Below are 22,699 nucleotides of genomic sequence, written 5' to 3' on the forward strand. Positions count from 1 at the left end.
ACTGCCAATCTCTCAGAACAGACAAATTATTTAGGTTTGTCTGAATATATAATGTATACAGTTTATATGTGCAGCTTTACAGGGTAGTACCTTCTACCTACCTAATAATTTATATGTATGTGATATCAGTCTTTTTATAGGAACATTTATCTGTATACCCACCCTGTCTCTTCAATGTCTATTTAATCTATGCAAAAAATCCAAATCTTTAAAAAGAAAGCCCATCAAAAAACCCAATCTAAAGCCTTTAAACTGTTAATGTATTCATGTTCTTGTGGAGGAATATTGATCATGTTTAATTTTAATTGTTGTACAGTCTGAAATAAGTGATAAAAGCTTTAAGATGCACAAGCTGCAGCTGCCCACATTAAAACTTACAGTTTAAGGTGCAGTTTCAAAAAAAGGTGCAGGTCTTCATTAACAAGGCGTATGTGCATCCTTTTATCTACATATTTATTACAGTTGTGCATTTATAAGAAAGAAGGTAATATCAGTTAAGTGTTTTAACGTTTTTTTATTATTCAGCATGGGGGAAAAATTATAATGAAGAATTTTAAGTGCCAGCTGAGGCTTATAAATTATCCCATGAACCCTTCAATATGGTAATTTACAACTCTGAAGGGCTGACTTCATTCAAGGAAGAAAACAAATATCAGCCATGCACGGAAGAGAAAAACTCACAGGGAGAGAGAGCGAGCTGCTGAAACACTCAGCAACCATCTGCTGTAAACATGCTTCATGTCCCTATTCATATACTGTAAACTGTGAAGTGTTTTACATTTCATATGAAAGGAAAATGGGTTTTTTTGCTCTCTTTGTGTAACCTGATCAGAACCAGTTGCGACTTGGCAGCGAACAGTGGGAGGTATGAATTAATTGGCTTCAGTGTATAAAACTGAAGTGGGGACATCATACAACCCGTCTTCCTTGTGGAAAAATGTAAGGCTGCAACTCGTGTTTGCTTAAATTGATTAATAAGCATTTTTCCTCTCTTAATCATAAATAATTATAGCGAGTAGGTACATAAAATGTCAGAAAATATAGTTCAAAATGTCACAATTTTAAGTGGTATATGGATGATAATAATAGAACATTCTAAAAGGGGTCTTCTACATTTGATACTTAGCAGCTTTACTTAGTTTCACGAGTTGGATGACTTCTGCATCGCTCTGAATGAAAGAATAAGACAGAACAGAGACGTGAGACAAACACTGATGCTGAGCAAGCAGAGAAACCAGTTAGGTTTTCAGACGGCAGATGAAACAAGTGAAATCTAACAGCACCAGTAAAAACACAAATTAAAAAAACAGGGGGAAAAAATCTCAATGTCAGATGTGTAATTGTACGTCAGGGGCGTTAACAGTAAACAAGCTAATTCGACTGTCACTTTGTATTCAACTGCTCTGGAAACTTTGCTTTTAAAAGCATCTAACAAGTCATAATGGCTTAATAAGGCCGCACATAAAGAGCGTGGCTGCTTTTATGAAGAAATGCTGTCTAATAAATATTTGCCTGTGATTAGAGCGACATCATCAGCATCGACAGCCTGAGAGGCGCACATTTTATTTTTCATCATTTGTGACAGCTTTGGTGGGAGAAATGTTTTACAGCTCAGCAATTTGGGAATACAGCTTCTTTGCTTTGAAACTGATTTGGGGGAAAATAAGTTGAGTTTTCAGCGTCACAGGCCAATAGCTGTTCGCTTTCTGGTTTGTGACGCAACTTTGTTATGCTCCTCAGAGTACAGCTAAGTTGTTCAGTCGAAGTTAAGAGGCCTCATGACTCATGGCATCCACTCAAGAACAGAAAACCGCCGAGGATCACCGTTCAAATCTGAATACAGACATCTAACTCCACAACAAAATAGCTGATGCTGGGGCCTTGAACACAGTCAACAAAGCATACCTCTGTTTTGAAAATTATAGGGTACAACCACACAGCAACAAAAAACATTTTGAATTTTGTTCTGACAGTACACCAGAGATTTAAGACTAAAACTTTCTCCCTTAGTCCTGCTGAAACACCACAAAACACACACGCTGACCCCGACCACCAAACATTTGATGGCCAGACCCCCACGGAGGCCTGTCACAACCGAGCTGAATCCCCTCTGACTGCAGGGCTGTCACTGTGGGTGGGGAGGGTGCGACGGAGCGAGTGAAGGACAGGAGGTGAGGAAGAGGAGCGGGCCGGCACTTGTCGCATGTTAAGTAAGAAGCTGTGACACGGCAGCAGAGCCCCGGAGGCCCCGGGCCCACCTGACCCACAAAGACCTGACAGCCCACAAGCTGAAACCCGCAGACAAGCATCTTCCTCCTCACGGCCTCTTTTCAACCATGAAATCGCTGCAGCTCAAAACACCAAAGTGATGCTTCCACAACAGATTAAACAAATGGCAGATTAAAAATGTCAATCAAAGCAGTTTAAATAAACCATTTATATACTGGAGTGTTTTGGCTCACTGAAACCTTGGATGCAAATGAAGAGATGTCGTGATAATTATTGCTGGACTTGTTGCAATAGTGACCGGAAAAAGATAAACACTTATCTCGGATTGTTTTGCACTCAAATTAAAAAAGTGTGAAAGAAATCGCCTGCAAGTAAAGCCATCATTTTTCACCTACAGATAATGCAGTAAGCTACAATTACATTTAATATGAAGTACGGTGTGCAGAATAGCCGTAGGTAATTTTTTGCCTGAAAATGTTTCTCTGGCAAGTATTCCATTTTCATTCGGGGTTTATGAAAAGTAGTATAGTAATAGATTTAGCACTCAAAATTCACAGTCTAATCTGAAACTTTCTTGTCTTATATTTAACACACAAGTAAATAAAAGCCACTAGCCACCATGCCTGTGTCTTTTTCCTGGCTGCCAGTCAACTGTGGTTAGCTGGCATAGGCTAATTCTGACAGCAAATCCCAGGTGTTGACTTGTCCAGCAGACTTTTTAATGCTTACAGGAGATTTGTTTTGAAATGAGAATCCTGAGCATGCCCACACGACGGCAACATACAGGTATATGATGCTAAACAATTGAGGCTAAAATCTGCATGCAACAGGAAAACAGTCTCCAAATGAGTAATTTTTTCTCAGGCAAATGGGAAATAATGCTAAGTTACTATTTTAGGTAGTGAGTTAAGTGTCAAAAGCCTGTTTAAAATCCTAGTTTAATCAACTCCTTTCAGTGTCCCTGTGGTATAAAAACACAGAGTTACACTTCCAGAGTTAACTCTCAGTTAACATAGCAATATGTTCCATACCGGTATGTATGTTATCTGTTCTTTGGCATTATTAGATTTGTTAGGTTGATACGATACAATATTTCCAGAGATACACATGGTAGTTGCCTCTGTCAGCTGAACCCCTCTGTGCACCACTATGCCTGCTCATTTCTGCTCAGAGCCGAATGTTAACGCCTCCATATCATCTCCTCTCAAATCCTAAAAATGCTCGAAAAGAAGCCCTGGCAGGGTAATCCCATCTCACCTCAGCCTCTCCTCCTCATTCTTTCGCAGCTTCATGTCCCGTTGGACCACTTTCAGCACGTGCTCCGCCTCGTCGTCCGTCAGGCCCGACAGGTCCAGTTTCCGGCCCATCGCTCTTAGCCTCGCCACAGTGAGCTGCTGCTGCTGCTGCTGTTCCTAGACAAGAGGAGGAGGAGGAGAGGCACGGGCACTGCCGCTCTGGGGGCCGAGGCTGGGACGACCCTAAAGAAAGAAACACAGATAGAGACATTTAACGTGTGTGAATTTGTGGAATCAATTCACTCTTCTGGATTTAAACATCGACAGGCCTGACATTCATTAATTAATCATCAAACTCTGTAAGCTATGGAATTACAGCATCAATACGACTTAGCTTTTATTGTGCAGTCACGTTTTCACAACAGCAAGCCCATTGGAACGTAAAGCTCCACTGGAAAGGCCTTAGCTCACCATGCAAATAATGCTGCAATGTTTGCTTTTATAAATTGTGAACAAAATATTTTGTGGCGCCATGCAGTTGCTTGTCTGCTGCATGAATTTCCCTGAGAGTTGGTTTCCAAACCAAAGTCTAATGGCTGGAAAGATTTTTCTATTTACTGTTTCAGGTCACGGCCAGTTTGATACTTGAACTCGCCCAAGAGGGAAGAAACATTTGGGCTTAAATATGCCCTTGTCAATTTTAAAAGGCTGTATTCAAAATGTTCACAAATTTGTATGTTGCCTCATGAGAATGTTTTGAGCCATTAACAGTAATCATGGTCTTATGAAAGTTATCTGCACATGCACCCAAATGTCATTTTATTAAGTATACCTGGCAGAAAGTAAAATACAACCCTGCAATTACTCCTACTCATCAGGCTTTGAATGAAACTGTCTGAGAGGCAATTTTCTGGTCAAATATAAACAAGCCTTTAAGCGACACAGATAATTTCTTTATTACCAAACTATTACTATTAACTAATAAAGATGAAAACGCAGCAAAACATCTTTTCATTCATTCACTTTTCTGATGGTTTCTTTATTTGTCATGCAGTTTGCAAATGAAAAAATAAAATCATCCATAACCCTGCAGCTCCATATCAGAAACAATCTCTGTTCATACTAACATGACAATATGAACATGCTAATGTATACTGTAATGTTAGTTTAGCAAGTTAAATGAATGTTAGCACTAGCGGTAGGTAGCCAACTAGCAACAATTTTTTACGCGATATACAACAGTGCCAGAAATTTATGCTATTCTCTAAATCATTGAAATTCACATTACACCTTTGTTCCTATGGTCTCTTTGTGATATTATACAAACGCACGAATGTTACATGTTAGCAGGTTTCATGTTTCCTGCTAACATGTCAGGATGAGCATGTTTGGCTATAAAGTTGCAGCTAACCCAACATTAACGAGTGCATCTTCTTTATCCATATGAATATATATGCAACTGTACAGCATATTAAAGACATCTTGTATGGTATTTGATTTATTGATAGTTGACCTTTAACGGCCCGCGCTATAAATCACATTTAATAAGTGCAAAAGTAAATAGGTTAATATTTTAAGGATGCCGATCTGATTTAGTTTGTGATTGAGCTAACTTAAAAGCAAACCTGACACCTGTTATTTGTGGGTTGCGAGGGACATACACAAATTCAGTCAGAGGAGGAGGAAAAAGAACGGATGATGGAGAGGTGAAATCGAAGCGTGGCCCCGTGAAAATAAAAGAGAGGGATGACAAGAGGAAGGGAGAAAGCGGAGACAGATGGGGAGATGGACAGAAGGAGAAGGTCCATTAACTGTGGACTCTAAACAAGATGGGAGAGCACCGGCAGTGGAGTGAGCAATGATGACTCAGAAGGCCAGACAATTATGTGCGTTCTATTATTGGGCCAATAGCTTCATCGACAGAGCACCTCTCCTCGCGCTCAGCTTATCACTCATTCCCCCATCTCAGCTAAGAGCCTGGATCAGGATGGACTGCTGCTCAATTTAGTCCCCGTACGTTTCAAACACAGAAAAGACAAATTGAGCTTTTCCTTGGCTCATGTGCACCAACATGATATTTACTACCTCTTGAAATTTAAGAGGAAGTATTGCTTATTTGTTCTTGCGAGATTCATCTCCCTATTTCTAAAGTAAGAGTATTATCCACCATTGCTTGGTTTCCTCAAGCAACAGCACAGTAATACAAACTTTTGCTTCTTTGTCTAAAATTGAAGAGTGGTTGTCATTTTGATGAAAAGCCTCCGGGAAGCAAGGGGAATATCATTGGATTCTTGATGCAAAGTCATTTGAATCAGTGGGCATATGTAATTCACAAGGGCAAATGCAAACACGCAGTGTGAGAAAGAGCTTTTGTCACATTCTCAGTTCCAAGGTAAAAAAAAATAAAAAGATATAAAATCTCTCAATCTCAGACATCCGCAATCACACAGTGTAAATACAGACATTCCATTGACCAACGCTCCTCATTCAGCTGGTGTGATGAGAGACCTTGCCCTCGCCTCTGCGAAGGCGTCCCAGTCTGAAAGAATCAGTTTTTACACACACAAAATGTTTGAATACATTCCCGGCTCCACGTGGACAGACATGTGCCAGCACGCATGTTGAATATGTGCTCTCAAAACTACTTTTACCACATGTGATTGATTCTAACTCAAATTGATTTGTCTTGATCACCTGAGCCGGTGTTGTGGATCCACTGGGGATCACTTTAACCAGGGATAAACATGTGCACATAACATATACCATACTCCCTTACTTCCTATCAGCCACCACGGCTGATTAACCATACATTCAACAAGTGTAAACCCAAGATTGCAGTTTTCTATGAGGGGTTATGTGCCATGATTTATCTCAGCCAGTAAGACTGATTTGCTTGGTGGTCTTAAGGCTAAGCTAAGCCAACCTGCTACCAGCCTTGGCTTTACATTCATCAGACAGATATGACAGTGGATTCAATCAGTGGCATCAATTGTTTCATCTAAAATATAAGCCTTAATCTGTGTGTTTTAGGAGTTAGAATTATTTTAGTCTCAAATGGCACTCTTAGGTGAATGACATCCGATAACATCACCGGCCGAAATTGGCTTATCTAACATGCAGTATTTGTCTTTGGTCCCTTTTACTTCACCAACATATAGCGGAGATAAACGCACCATTACTGTGCGGCCATTATTGTATAGCCACAAGGGAAGGCAATTATTCAGGCCTTCTTTTTATAGTGAGTGGTGTCAAGGACAGGCATGAAGCGTCATTTATGTCTGTGAGAGTGTCTGCCTCTGAAGCTCTAGTGACGCACACGCTCAGGGGCAGAAACAGACATTGGACACACGGAAAAATCCATTTTCACTTGTGGCAGCTTGCAAAGACAATACACGCAGACATGTGCACATCCAAACATTGTTGCGTCACGCCACAAATCCACACTTCCTTCATGAAGCAGCAAAATGCCCCGAAACATCCCAAACACCCCCTCAACAACAGCACAGACGAGCTATCGGTGTGTGCACGGCGGAGAACAGAAAAATCCTCTTCACCAGACACTGATTGGAGGCCGCCTCGGTGGTTCGATGCTTCAGCAGTCTGCTCAGTCGTCCCAGAGGAGGCAGGTTGTGAGCCTAACTGAACAATGTTGGTGAAGTGGTGTTAAAGTGAGCCCTGCACATTTGCCTTCCAAGAGTTTAAAGCTGTTCTTTTTTTTCTTTTCTAAACCAACTTTGAGACTGCAGTGCACAATCACCAAACAGCCATAATCTAGCTTCAGAAGCCTTGTTTTGCAAAAGACAAAACACACTGTGGATTATCACATTCCTGCTGATCACACAGTCTCTGATCAGTGCACTGGGTCGGCTTGTGAGTGCTTCTCAACGCACTCAACTCTATTTCCAGACAAACACAACAATATTGGACAAAATCTATTTAGCAAAACCTTCATTATTGGAATCTGAATTTTCCCCCCCCTGGGGAAATAGGAGTTTGTTACAATCCCTCCAGCTAAAAATGGAAATATATATACGGACCAAGACAATAAATAAAAACACAAAACATGGGTAAGAGTATACAAATATTGTATAAAAAAAAAAGAGAAGTAATAATATCTGATCTGGTATTTCAGATTATTAGCTGCATGCAGGGAAATATGGGAATTCAAATGATCGTAAGTATTTTTATTACCTCAATGACTTTTGAGTTTGTTTATCAGCAGGATTATGCAAAAACTACCCAACCGATTTCCCTGACATTTTGAAGAGTGGTGGGGCATGACCTAAGAAAGTTGGGCCTTGGAGGATGTATGCAGTCTTCTCTACATTCTAGTTTACTTTGTACATTTACAGTCAATCATACATGACAATCAGCGAGATGATAAATGTTAAATGCACCTTTTGCAGGTCATTATTTGTCAGCTATTACCTTTGGACAAGTGGTTTATTTCTGAGTAAAAATCCACAAAATGTAAAAAAAATAAGAAAAGAACTACTTTGGTCATTACTGGTGTATTTCTACTTTCACTACACAACGAAAAACACCACTGTAAAACTGTCAGATTTCAACAGCAACATATTCAGACCGACACTCTGCTGAGACAGAGAGAAAGGCTTCAGAGGGAAAATAGGTCACACTGATGCATCTCTCAGGCGAATGAACAGAAACCGAACTTTCCACCAAAGGAATATAGAACGTGCATTAATCAACCATGAAAATATGCACACACTCATACTAAATCACCCTAAGTACATTGAACACGCATAAAAGTGCCACTTCCTACATCAGGCTGCACACCACTTGGACGTGCTGCTGTCCATCACCTCAGAGGATGGGCGAGCTGAGGACAAGGCCCTGTCGGAGCGCTGAAAGGGCAGGTGCAGCCAAGCACTAAATGAACTGCTTGCTTTAGACACTCTCCATCGGATCAGCATTTTGTCACAGCCAGAGGGAAGGAGATTGAGAACGACTCCGCTGAAATGAATATTTTGGACCGCAGGTGAATACAGTGAACCGACATCGCATTTAGAGCTATTTGTGGTATTCTGCATTACATATTTATGAGCGGGGAAGTTTTGCTTGAAAAATATGTGGTAATAGCTCAGGGTGAGTGCTTTAAAATAAACCAAACCTCGTTTTTCGTGTGTGACAGCCTCTCTTAGCCTCAATGGTCATTTGTCTTCCAACAACCCGCGTGACGGCGGAAACATAAGTGCTCTGGTTGTTTTTGCGACCCAGGATATGACCACTATTTGTCACGATGACATGAGGGTGAGTCGTCAGAGAGCAAGGAGGAGCAACATGAATGTGGACTATAGATGTAGTTCAGTTCAGGGCACATGTAGTGGACTTAAATACTCCACTATTAGACCAGCTGTAAAGTAGGAAACACAACACGCAGTGTGAACAAGCCTGTCGTTAGGGATCCGTTTCTAAAGATACCGATCAACTAAAAAAACCAATTCATATTCAGTACTAACATCCATATGACAAAAAGCATAATGATACCTGGTATCATTATTAAGAAAACACATTGGTACCAGTACAACTAGTTGTTTGCATTATATGTTTTTTCTCAAAATACATAGTGTAACTGACTCAAATGAGCAACTACACATCCATGTTTTGGTACCATCTGTTATACATGGTGCTACCCTGTAGACACTGACTGTTTACACCTGTGTTTGTCAAAATGTCTGCTGTAAAAAGGCATTATAATTCTAATACTATTAATATTAAGTTTTCCCGAGTACTGCTAAAATGTATTATGGCCTCTTCTCAAAAATTAGGTGTACCTGAAATGCCTGAACAGTTCCACTGTATTTTGTATCTGCAGATGTACTAATATACAAAGACGTACACAGTTTAGACACAACACAAAGCTTTCAAATATGGACAATGTCCACCACCATCCTCACAGCACGTTAACCAGGCAGACTGAGGAGATCTTTGGCCCCTCAGGCCATGAGACTCTTCAACGCTTCCCAGCAATGGCGGAGTGATGGTGACTGAACGCTCACCTTCCCTCTGGTACTGCTGCTGAGCTGCATGTCTGTCAGACCCATACACAACTGTACAATTTGCTTTTATATATTTATCTCAAAATGCTCTTTCAACTCAAACGTTTGTGTTCTCACTTCTTCTTATGCTCGTTTCTTTCTTGCTTTTACTACTTTCATTCTAATCTCATCATTCTGTCATATCAAAGCCGGAATTTCCCTGAGGATCAATAAAGTATCTCTCTATCTATCTATCTTCAGTAAATATGAACCAACAATGCTGGAAACAGGTCGAGCAAACTACATCCCAGCAGATTTTTGCCAAGCCAACACTGTACATAAGAACACAGGTTATGCCACAACATGCTTAGTCTCAGAGATCAGATTGAATGAAGAGTCTCCCTTTACTGTATCCAAATATTACAACAGGCCGAGCTTTCAAGTCCTGATTGGTGACTCGGTGTGAGGAAGAGCCCCTTGATCATCTGTCACTGTTTGACATGTACAGTACCTGCTGTGTCACATCCATCACCACCGGTCCAATTACCACTCTACAGCAGAGCAAAACAAGGAGATCTGGGCAATGTGAGACTTGCTGCAGCTGATCTGTGAAGATATGTGCACGCATATTCACACACACTGTGCACGTGCAGCACATGCAAACACACATTTCTCCTTCTTGGCCTGGAGTGTAAAAAAAAAAGAGAAAAAAAATCAAAACAGATGCTAATTGAATCTGCCTCTGAGTCACCATGCATGTGGCAAAGTGTTGAGGACTAGACTGTAACACTAGTGTTGAGAATAAGGGGAAGTGGGGGGGGGGTCGAAATCTGGCAGCACATTGATCTGTGTTTTCCTTGAATGAATTATTACTCAGAATGGCAGACTCCTTCAGGCAGGATGAGGGTGAATGGGTGGCTGGGGTCTCCCCTTGCGAAAAAAACAGAGTGTCAACAGGTGACAGAGCATAACAAGTGAAGTAAAGTGCACAGGACCCAGTTCTGCTGCTCTGCAAACCAGGAGGCTGCCATGTCAGGGCTGTCATCGTGCATTCCTTTGGTTTAACAGGGATTTCTGCAACATTAGCCTGAGACCAAAACAGGACTTTCTGCTCCAATCCAAACGCGTCCGTGCCACGGGAGAGACACGGAAGAGTTGCTAGTTTCAAAACACCACCTGTCTCCACACCTCACGTCCCCGCTAAATCACGCCGCATCTTCCCTTCATGTAAAACAACCACCCCAGTCACCGGCCACGCAGGCTGCCACGCTCCCAGTGACTGATAACATCTGCGTGAAATGCTGCGGTGACTAAATGTCACGGCGGCCACATGGACGCCGGAGCTTGCGGCAAAAACGCCGGCGAAGGAAGAGGAAGAAGGAGGTGAATGATCCCAGAAATGTGGCAACACGCACCGAGCCACGCAGACACCTGCCGCTGGTTCCTCATGCCTCCCCCCCCTCCATTCATTCCCGACACATTCACCTATTCACAGCCACAGTGGAGATTCACTTACACGGGGGTGAGTGGGAGCCGGATGACCGCCGGGTACAGCCTCTGCCACGTTATCCCAGATTGTGGCAACAATGGTAAACAAATAAACAAAACAGGGAGACGCGGAGGGATGCGCCTCTGCAAGTGTAAACTTCCGCGACACCTGCCTGCGTGTTATTTTTTTTCTCCCTCTCTCTCTCTCTCTCCTCCAAAGCAGCAGCAGCAGACGCAAGCAGCAATGAATGGGTGATCACGAGGTTTGTATTACACAGGAGGAGGAGGAGGAGGGTGGACGGAGAGCGAGGTGAGGCGCTGGCACCTTGATTCTTCCTGTATGCAAAGTATAGTGACACAGGGCACGGAGCTGTATGAGGGGCAGTCAGAGATAGTTGAGTCAATTTCCGTGCATGGCTAATCTGATATCTAATCCCATTTTGATTTTTCTCTGATGCTGGCACCTGCACTGGGCATCCTGCGCCTAAATTTGGCACTGGAGGAGGAGGAGGAGGAGGAGGAAGAAGAGGAGGAGGAGGAGGGACTGTGTTGGCTGGCTGCTCCATTCACAAAGCTAGTCACACTGCAATTAACCTCGGAGAAAAAAGAAGCACATCCCAATTAATCACCAAGTGTCTATATCTCTCCCATTCCCAGGTCTCTGTCTGCCAGATCAAACATCATCCAATCATTTGACTTTTAAATTCAAATCCAATAAGCAATCTGGCTCTATACCTACATATTTCACTGCTACATTTCCTATTTCATGAAAACACCATAGAGTCTATTACTGACACACCTTCAGTCCCTATTGTAGGAATAAACAAGACTTTTACCTCCATCACGGAGGTTATGTTTTGACCCCTCTCTGTTTATTTATTAGTTTGTTTGTAAGCAAGATAACACAAACACAACTGAAGGGATTTCCATTAAACTTGATGGAAGGATGCAGTATAGGTCAGGAGATAAGCCATTGAATTTTAAGTGTGGATGCAAGATTTCTTTTCCCCACATTTTGAACATTGTGAGATTGGATGGATTTTAACGTTTTCCCAGTTTTCCACGAGAAATACTTTGTTAATCTTGATGAAAATAATCAGGCACATTTGGGGAGTTGATATCTATGAGTGTTTGAAATTTGGTGCTCGTTGATTGAATTTAAGGAAACTATTATCCTAGTACATCTATTGATCTATCTAAGCAAACCAATACCCGCACCGTTGCATTTGGATACCATAAGTCTTCCCGAGCTGTGGTTTGGCAGAGCATCAGAGATGATGCAGATCAGAGCGCCGAGCTGAGGAGGAAGACTTGGCTCTTTGTTCTCTTTATTACTGCACAGCCTTCACAGTATAAACCTGCTGACACTGGTGCGTTGCAGAAACACTTTCTGGGCCTTTGTACTTGCTCAGCAAGGTAGATTTTTAGCAAGATGAAGAGCTCGCCTAACTCTGCAATTAGAGGCCACTTTGTAGAGATTACAAATCAAGCTGCACCGATGCTTTCTTTATCTTAAGTCTAATTAAGGCTGTATTTTACGAGAGATACTGCCAGGAAAGCTGTTCAAAGACACATGCTGCTCATGAGACCCGTTTTACCGACATGAACACCTCAGTGCGTCATTGTGGACTCAGGTCACACCCTTTATCTACATGCAGTTTGTACAGAATGGGTCACAGTGCTGCTGCAGTGGCAAGTCTCTCTGTAATCTTTGGTATTTGATTTACATCACAGTTTTACCAACACTGAATGTGTTGCAGATAAGCCCAGAGAGCGCACAGATATTAATTGCATTCACACAGATGTAGTGTAAAGTTATTATTTCCGTTATTAATAATAATAAAGATAAACGATGAAGCCCTTTTCATTCAAATATTAATATGCGTCAAATATGTCTGTGGTTCCCTCTCTGTCATCATCTCAGGCCTGACAGAGGCTCAGACACACTGATACACACTATTTTCATAAACATTAACTGTTAAAAGCAGTACGGAATGATCAGGATTCCTGTCCATGCTCGTCACTTCTCTAAACTATTCATGCCGCCTTTCCTTTTTAAGGGTTGCACTCACTCTCACATTCAAACCTACGCTCAGTTAAGAGTCTCCAATTAACCTCACACCAATCTGCATGTCTTTGGACTGTGGGAGGAGGCCAGCGGACCCAGAGAAAACCCATGTAACCACTGGGAGAGAGAAGTCAATGCAGAAAGGCCATATATACAAATATATATACAGTAGGAGCTAGAATGAGCCGAGTGTATAAAAACATGGTCGGGGCAATTATTGCAAAAAAAGGTCACTGGCCAGGATTAGTTAAATCTTTAACTTGAGCTAATGTGACTGCATATTGGATGTTCAGTGGTGCACTTTATAATGAGTGTACATATTATGGTTCAGCGCTCATTGCTCCGAGGTTTTCATAACGCAAGTCTGGCTTGTTAAATTGCAGTTGTAAGCTTTGGGTTGAGGAAATTTGCATTTTTTTCAAATATAGCTACAACAAGGGAATGCAGGGAAATTCAAAGGTGATAGTTTAGACACAGATTTTAATCAGCTGAACTCAGGTGAGCTAATTCAGAGTAAGGGGACGACCGAGAAGCTGCATGACAGAAATGCTAAGGAAAGACATTTGTTGTTGGGTCTGTGCAGTCCTGGTTCAGTCCCAGCACAACTGGGTCGGTTGCTCAGGGTCATTCCAGAGTTTCACATCAGCAATCCTCTGGTCACAAGCACATTTCTACAACCTTAAAACAACTGCTGGTCACATATATGTTGGAGTAAAGCTCATTATAAGCTCCATGTTCCAGTAATTCTGCTGTTTATGCTTTATACTCTGCTGCTGAGTCACTTGCAGTGTGACCCTGCATCTGCGGCTCTGAGGTGAATAAAAATCCTCAAATCAAATCCTCAAAGCCTGCCGGGGGAGTTATGATTGCTAAATTGGAATATTTAGAGTGACTAAGGAGAGCAGGAGATTTCTGCTCCTTCTATCCGCGTCACATGCTGGAGCTACGGTGGTCTTGTGCTTCACATGTGTGTGTGGTAGTGTGTGTGGATATTGAATCTGCTGTGACATTCAGTATTTGTGTGTGTTTGGAGAAAGATTACTGCTCCTCAGTCTCCATGTTGGCATTTCAGGTTCCTTCTCTCAGCGGGCTTCACTGCACACTATATGATCCTGTCCTTCAACCAAATGTCAGCCTTCAAGAAAACATAAAAATGGACAATGAATCCTAAGTGGACGTTAGCAGCCAGCGCCAGTTTATTCATGGTATACAAATAGTAAAAAATTGTACCTGTGAAGTTTATGGAAAGGGAACAATTTTTTACAATGTTACTTTAACTTCCTACAGGCAGAAGACAACACTCTGTCAAGTGTGTACTCACTGGACAAAGAAATAGCAAACCTCAGCCACCAGGGGGCCTCCAAAATATAACCTGCCATTTGGTGGTTCTTGTTGTGGATGGTGCTATACAGTAACAAGGAGGTTTGTGTCCAAAATGTGGTGAATTAAGAAGCACTATACAAATGTCTGCACATGTTAATATGTATTTCAACTGAAGTCACGATTCTCAATTTATAAACACAGCCTGTGAGAAGAATACAAATATATATATAGAAAAGCAGCAGCATGTTAAAACTGTTGTGTAAGTTGCAAGATTTCACAATGGTATGTGAATATGTGCATTTTCTACAGTAGATTTCTTCTTTCGGTTCAGTTTAATTTTATTTGTATTGAGCCAAATCACAACATACATTATCTCAAGGCACTTAAGTAAGGTTGAGACCTTACTAAATTATATCACAATTATATTATCAAACCCAACAGTTCCAATGCAAAATAAATAACTGCCTTTAACAGAAGGAAACCTCAAACAGAACCAGACTCACTGTGGGGCGGCCATCTGCCTCGACTGGTTGGGGTAAAAATGGGGGAAAGAGGAGAGAGAAGAAAGAGAGGAACAGATGTTTAACCGATATATTCAAGCACCGGTAATAATAATAATAATAATAATAATAACAATAGGGCCTCCCACCGGAGGTGCTCGGGCCCTAATAATAATAATAATACAAAGTTCAGTAGTGTCAGACCTGGAACCTGCAGCTCTGGAGCCAGAGATACCTGTAGAATCAGGAGACAGGGTTTGGGTGAGTGATGTGTGAGATGTTTTGCAAAATGATGAACTTACAGAAGAAACAAGTGAGTTCTTTCGATTAATTGTAAGGTTTGATCAGTTTAACAGCATAGTTCCTTTCTTTTTTTTATCCCTCTATGCTATGGAGATAAAGTGACATATCGTCTGTGATCAAGAAGGCAGCAGGTGCACTTAACATAAGAGAAACACTCAGTCACTCTCCTCAGTGATCCATGATCTTTATTGACCTACATACATGGGCCCGCCTCTCTGACCACAGCGGTAACAGTGGTAATATCTTCTCCTGTTGACTTTTCTCTTTGCTCTGATTTCAAGAGGGGGCAGCTGTTCAAGGCTGACTGAGCCTAATTCAAGTACATGCACTGTATTTTCAGAAAACATTCAAGTGAAAAATAGATACATTTCCAACAGAGTTAGTCAGATGTTGAACTAGCTTAAATCATTCATTTGAATATAATTACTAAAATGCATGATTTGTTGTTATTTATTTATGTATCAAAGTATTAAAGGCCTGAGATACCACAGACCTGTGGGTCAGAGTATTGATTTTGGATTAAAGTTCCTGCTTTTAATCCCACAATAATGCGTGGTAAGCCCCCTGCTGTCTATTTCCTAAAGCTGAGATGAGCAACATGTGAGTCTCCCTCCGCGAATGTTGGCTTGTTCCGTCTGCTGTGGCTCAGCTTGTTCCATTTAAACATACATTGTCTTGTGTTTGTCATTGACGAGGTGGAGGTGAAGCCTCTGCCTACTCAGCATGACTAATTGCCCATAAGTGGCCATTGCAGTGTTGGAAACAAAGAATCACAAATACCAAACAAACACAGTGAGTCACTCCATGCATTGTGCTGTTAGGGACGAGCAAGGATAAATGTCTATAAGTTTTTAGAGACAGAGGGAACAATGAAGCGTATTTTCACATTTCATATTTTTTACATTCCATAAATATCTAGATGGATTTGACATTTTTACATTTGATTTTCAGAAATCCCCAGAGTGGATGTGAATGTCCTGAAGCCATTTCCCCTGTTACTGCTCATAAACAAGCACTAATTGTTCTCGGGTTGAGTCATTAGTTAAATCAGCATCTGAGAAAAAAAATTTAAACTTTATCTCCTGGATTCACTATTCACAGCTGCAGCAGTGGCTGTAAGTGTGGGGGTGCAGGCAGGCAAAGATAGAAGGAGGCAGTTTGCTGATTTGCTGCAAATATACCCTCAGAGCAGATATCGATCGAGACTAATTTCATTAGAACATGAAGAAAATTGCACCACAACAACATTGCAGCGTTTGGAGAGTTGACATCTTCAGTCATGTGGGAAACACTGGCCTTTGGCTTTAAATCTCCACAGAGTATGAATGTTGTTCTATATTTTTGGGCCGGTTCCCATCTGGGGGTGTTTTTAACGTATTGCGCAAAGCGTTTTAGATTAACACTCATACTTTAAGATGTTCCTCGGAGCCTCTAGCAGCCCCTGACTAATTCTTCTCCCTTCCAGTGTTTAGAAACCACAGCATATTGACAGTCTGGTCAATCTCCTTGCAGACCATATTAGTCACACAGTGCACAGAGCCTGCTAACCCCCTCTGCTTTCAGAAATGTGGATGAGTGAGAGTAAATTTGCCAGCCACTCCACTTCCCGCTTCGCTTGCCAGCAGTTTTTCCCCGGCCAAGTTTAGCCACAGCTGTTTACATCAGACGTGTTTTTGATGCAATACACTCAGCTCTGTTTATATATTTCGGGTCGGAGATGTAAGCATCACCTCTTGTTTTGGTCATACCTCCAGCGAGGAAGCACCCATAAATGGCTAAAGCAACGTAAATAATTTAATTAAAACAGCTTGTTATTTGTTTCACCCTCCATCATCTAGTTCAAAGATACACAACCACTTATTTCCACAAAACCATTTGCAAGTTCAAAACATTGTTTAAATGCTGCAAAATGCAATCAGTATTTTGTGAAATGGAAAAAAGGGTCAATCGTAATGACGAATCCACAGAGAATTATCAACTGACCAACCAGGCTTACTCTCAAGAGGATTTGAATGTCTTCTAGCTTTTTGGGGTTTTATGACGCACAACTCTACTGTTTTGGTTTTGTGAGCACTCTTATTACTCTAATAAACCCACTGTTTACCAGTAGGATGGTAAACAAAATGAAGTATTTAGCCAATCACAGCCAGATATCTATTCTCAGGAGATGGTGGTAGAGACCAAAAACAGAGCTAAAAGTGAGCAATGGACTTGCAAGCAGAGGAAGAGGGTGACCACAATAGGTGACCACAAACAAGACTCCAAATTATTGCTAGCGCTGCTGGCTAAAATCAAGCTATAAATCATCAACTGTTCAGCAAAATGAAATTATTATTTAATGATATGTTTATGTTTTGCTGTCCCTAAACATTTAACTTCATTACTGTTCTGTTGTTAAATAGCAGTTAGTTGTGTGTTTTGTTAGTTTCATTGCCAGATATGTGAAGATGTCTTTATAATACCATGAAATTTTGACACTGAGTTGTAAAATATGCACCAATCATTATGTAGGCAATAATTTATCGTGGCAACATGGAAACACGTATGCAGAAAAAACATTTGCAATGATTTTCTCATATTAAAGGTCTATTGCTTCACTACTCTGGGGAGGCCGTTGGTTTGGTCCCTGGTTATCAAGACCAAGAGATTTATGGGACAAAAAGCCACCTCATCAGTTTTTATTTTCAAAAATGGGCTGATGTGGGCTCCCTGCTGTCAAATCATAACATTTCAGCTTTAATTCATTCCACATGTTGACAAAGACAAAGGGGGAATTTCCTTCATCTCCCTGTGAACAACGTATAAATCCCTATTTGTATGATTACTGTGCTCTGATTGTGACATGTGTGGGATGATGCTTGTGTGGCTGCAGCCTGAGAAAACCGACGAACATCATCGCCGTGAGACTGAGCTTGTCCTCACCTTGTCTCTCCCGGCTGCAGATGTGGCCGGCTCTCCTCTATCGTCAAAGCCGTCAGCCCTCTGTGGCATTGTTTGAATCCAACTCCTTGCTGCCATGGTAACCTGAGCAGAGCGAGGATGGGATACAAGTGAGAGATAGTGAGAGGGCATGACCTGCACTACTTGTGACACTCTTTCATGATTTCGTGTTTAGTATTCTGGCTGAGTGGTGGTGTGGTGATAATGACTGGACAAATTTGATTTAATTTGCACTTTCCTACTTATCAAAGACACTACACAATATCACTTAACTATTTGCAGTATGATGGGTATATCTTCAGACCTTATAAAAGACCCTAACATGTACATAGGAAATTGTAGAACACATTGAATATGTAATCCATATTTCCACACTCTAACACAATAGATCAAGTAGGAATATGCTAACATATACTCCACAACCACCTTTTCCTCTTCATGGTCTCATTTACATGATTCATCAACTTTTAAACCACTCCTGGTGCAGTGATACACTATGGAAGGCATTTGTGTATTTTTCCCTCTCTTACTTCATTTTAACATTACATTTTCAATCATGTCAGCACTGAAAAAATAATCAATTCAAAAAGGACATTACTCATTCTGGCTCAAATTTTACAGGTGCACAGCAGCGGTCAGAAAAAGAGATTGTCAGGCAGAGCAATCGAAAGAGTTGATGCTGTAAGAGCTCAAAGAAATGCTGATCCGTCTGCACTCTGAGTGAGCTGAGCTGACACACTAAGTGAAATCTATTCAGCTTATGGCTTTTCATGGCCTCACCTGCAAGAAAAATCTATTAGACCCAATGCAGTGGTGCCAAGTCAGCCCGAGACACTCTTCTTCAGGCAAGAACAAGAATCAAATATATTAGTAAAAGATATTTAATGATTGAGAATAGATTTTCACATCATGTTATATTTGCGCAAGTGACATGAAAATGTAGCATGTCATAGTGTGTATGGAGTTATGCCAATGAGGGAGTGCCATTAGAACATAATTATGAAGGAGTGCCGTGGTTTTGAAAAGCTATTTTTGGTGCGTCGTGCAAATAGCTGCTGTTTACACTTGTAAAATGTTTTTGGGTGGATCTCTCTGGCAACCATTACAAAGCTTGTGACTATAAATCCAAACTGCACATCCCCAAAATGAAATATGGCATCCATACGGAACAACCATGTGTATGTTACCATTTAAAAACCTTTTAAAAAAACATCTTTCATCATAAAAATATAGCTTAAATGCGACAAACCATAATGTGAACAGGGACAGCAGAACAACACAATTACAGCGATGTGCTAATTTCTTCATTTCATTTATTTTCTTGCCTTTATGGAGTAATATAGACTTTCCCACTATTTCATAAGCATGTCTGTGAGTGTTGATTCATTTGCGATGTCACTGAGCCCCCAGCTACACTGACATATGATGTAATTGATTATCTACAGATTGGATGTTTTAGCTTCCGGGGAGCTTTGATGTCTAAACTGATGGTAATTCGTCGACGTAGAATAAAGCCGAATTTCATCTGTCTGGCATGGGAAGATGAGAGTCGTCATTGCTGAGTGCCGCTTTATACCGTGAAATACAGCGGAGGAACGAGGGGGTGGCAGAAGTGGTACAGATGTAAGATTAAAGACACGTTGTGCTGGTAAGTGGTGTTGTATTTAAGTTTCACTTCAAGCCTAATGAGCAGTGTTCAGTGCGAGCATGCTAATGCTCAAACAGCCAAGGACACATAAACAGAAAGTGAAGCCAAGGAGGCCAGACAATAATCCCTCTTTGTTCAGTGACTAACACACAAATTGCAGCACAGCCAGGCTGTTTTTCCTCAGCCTCGTCCTCGGCTTCCTCCGTTGTTTCCACATGAGGGGACTGAAAGCCTCGCTGATTTTCTCCCCTTCGCACCTTTCACAAAGCTGTTACCAGAGCAGCCGCATGGAGAAAGCTGAGGACAATATTGTCGAAGAATATTGATTTGCAATCAGACATAGGTCTGTCCAGTTGAACAGGGGGAGGGGGGGTTGAGTTTCAGTCTCTCTTTAGAGGTTATTATGTACATGACCTGACATTCCCTACTTTATTTATTATTTACTTATTCATTGCCCTGTAAAACACTGCAGAGCTTGTTAGCGACAACATCAAAACACACATTATAATTATTTTGTGTTGTTGCTAACGTAAAGTCCCTCGGTTACAAAATTCCCCCCAACAGTACTTCTTCTGAAGCTCACTTACATTAAGCTAGCTACCAATAATAATGCGATTTGTGTTGTTGCTAGCTAGCTTAGCTTATAGCTAACGTAAAGTCTGTTGGATAAAGCTTTTCCCTAAAAGCACCTTTAACACTCATTTATGTTAGCTGTTAGCTAGCTAGCAACAATAATGTGCATTTTTGTGTTGTTATTACAGCTAACTTAAAGTCCCCCTGTTACAAAATTAGCTTGAACAGCAACTCACTCACTAATTAACATGTTATGTTTGTTCAGAGGTGTCAGTGGGCATATTTTTAAGATAACTATTTTCATGGCTTCTAATCTTTATGCTAAGCTAACTACGTCTTGCTGCAAGCAACCAAAGAAGTGTATTTCACAGAACCATCTTTAAACACTTCAACAACTTCAACAAAACTACTATTTTAGTGCAACCCTAGTCAATACATCAACAGCTGTCATCAGGACAACTTACTGCCAGAGAAATAGTAAAAAAAAATGTCTGTGGGATTATAAATAGTAAGAGGCACATGCTTTTGGAAAGACACTTTCCTGTTAAACTTTGTAACTGCATCACACCGCCAACAAAAATTCCATTTACCTCCACTGCATCAGGGTTATTTTCAGGGAGGGATCATCTCAAAACCTGGGCAAGTTAAACCAAACCTATCCGATTTGGCACGGTCCGATCCCACTGGAGTCAAGTCAAAAATCTTTGTTTTCCTGTATTTTGGGTGAACCGACTCTTAAACAAATAGAGCATTAAGAGAGCTGATGTTTCACTTGCATAATCCAAAACATCCATTACACTATGAGTCACGTCTCCCGATCCAGATGTTGTCTCCTAAAACACATTTCCTGTTTTCTCTCATGCTGTTTTACCCTCACTCACACACAAACTTATTCCCACAAGTATTTACGTGTTACAGATTACCTGTCATTTCTGGTCAGAGCAGACGTGTTCAGTGGGGGGAAAAAAAGTGAATATTTTTCCACACTGGCTGTACAGCATCATCCTCAGACACATTGACAGGAGCTGAAAGTCGAGCGGCTGATGAACGACACTTCCCACAGGGACGCAGGCGAGGGCAAGCACTGCACGGTGAGGGCTCTGCATAGCAATTTTACACAGTTAACTCCGCGAGATGCCTTGAAAAGTTACTTTAAACTTGAAAGTGTGGAGTGAATAACAGGGATTTGAGGATGAAATAACTCTGCCCCGCTGAGATTACCGTCTCTTTACACAACCACATTGTGGTTTGTGAGGTTAATGTAAGCTTGTAACCTTGGTAACGTGATTTCAACACGTCTTACAAGAAGCCGTGTTGCTGTTTTCCGAAACCGAAGCACAGACTCAGGAGGAATGACACTGAAATGAATGGCCTGGTCCGTCTGGTGAAATGGCTGACATGTTTGTCCGCATGTACACTTGAGTCCATTTTGGATTGGCTGCCAATTGGAGCAGGGCTCGCTGTTTTAAGATCGTTTTTCACTCTTCCCTCCTCTTGTCTCCCGACTAAACTGCCCCTACATCAATTCACATCATCGGGCTGCGGCTGTCTACCCAGTGGTCTCGCCAAACCTCCGGGGACACGTTTGCAACAACAGTTCTTGATGTCAGACAAAAAAGAAAAAGGGGGTGTAAGAATGAGGATGAAGATGCATAACCATGTTTCATTATCCCCATTCAAAATATGACTCACAGGGAATTGACACAGACTTGCACTGATGTTTTTTTACAACCTTTTTTCAGGTTTGTTGAGATAGACGCCACCACCGCTCACTGATATGCTAGAGGATAGGAAACTGGTATGTGGGCCGGAAATGAAACCCACTTATTTCCACAATTCTTCACAGCGGTGCATGTTTCCAGTCTTAGTGGTAGACGATTCCTCTGTGACCAGGAGCCTGCAGGCTTGAAGATATTAGACTTGCTTCTCCTCCCTCTCACTCCCACTCATTTTTTCCATCCTGTAATACACCTTGAGACAGGGTGCCTATTCATGTACAACTTGCCGTATCAGGAGATGCATTCTTTATGGCGTACCACATTTTAAAGCCCATATAAACTCCGCACAGAGGTACACTAACCCCCCTCAACATGTGTCCCAGATAATGTAAAACATATGATACATTTAAAAAATAAAGTGAATGAAAAAACAAACATTTAATCCCCGAAGGATCATGGCTTGTCTCCCTAAACCACAATACTCTTGTGATTTTTATCCACATCTGACAATTGTATTTGTATCTCCTTATCCAGAGTTGAATAAACAGTAGTCTTCTGTCTGAACGATGAATTGACAGTCTTGATAGCTGCTGTATATTCCACTGAGGAGTAATTACCGTAAGTAACTGAAGTGTTTGGATCGCTGCAGAACTGTATAAATAATCACTCTACATA

The 22,699-nt window shown here is 41.3% G+C and overlaps 1 protein-coding gene across 5 annotated transcripts in view; it reads right to left on the reverse strand.

Moving 5' to 3' along the window:
• myripb (myosin VIIA and Rab interacting protein b) overlaps positions 1-11,195 on the reverse strand; it is a 108,178-nt gene extending 96,983 nt beyond the window's left edge. For 4 of the 5 annotated variants that reach the window (XM_035141857.2, XM_035141856.2, XM_035141855.2 and 1 more), the window contains exons 1-2: positions 10,980-11,193; positions 3,487-3,707 (exon numbers count right to left, since the gene is read on the reverse strand). In XM_035141857.2, the coding sequence (XP_034997748.1) occupies positions 3,487-3,596 (110 nt within the window). In that variant the 5' untranslated portion in view covers positions 3,597-3,707; positions 10,980-11,193. Of the gene's footprint in view, positions 1-3,486; positions 3,708-10,979 lie in introns of all 5 variants that reach the window. The other variant, XM_035141859.2, reaches the window with a different exon arrangement.
• Positions 11,196-22,699: the final 11,504 nt, after the last annotated feature.

The sequence above is a fragment of the Hippoglossus stenolepis genome, chromosome 19, assembly GCF_022539355.2.
Source record: "Hippoglossus stenolepis isolate QCI-W04-F060 chromosome 19, HSTE1.2, whole genome shotgun sequence".
Taxonomy (NCBI): Eukaryota; Metazoa; Chordata; class Actinopteri; order Pleuronectiformes; family Pleuronectidae; genus Hippoglossus; species Hippoglossus stenolepis.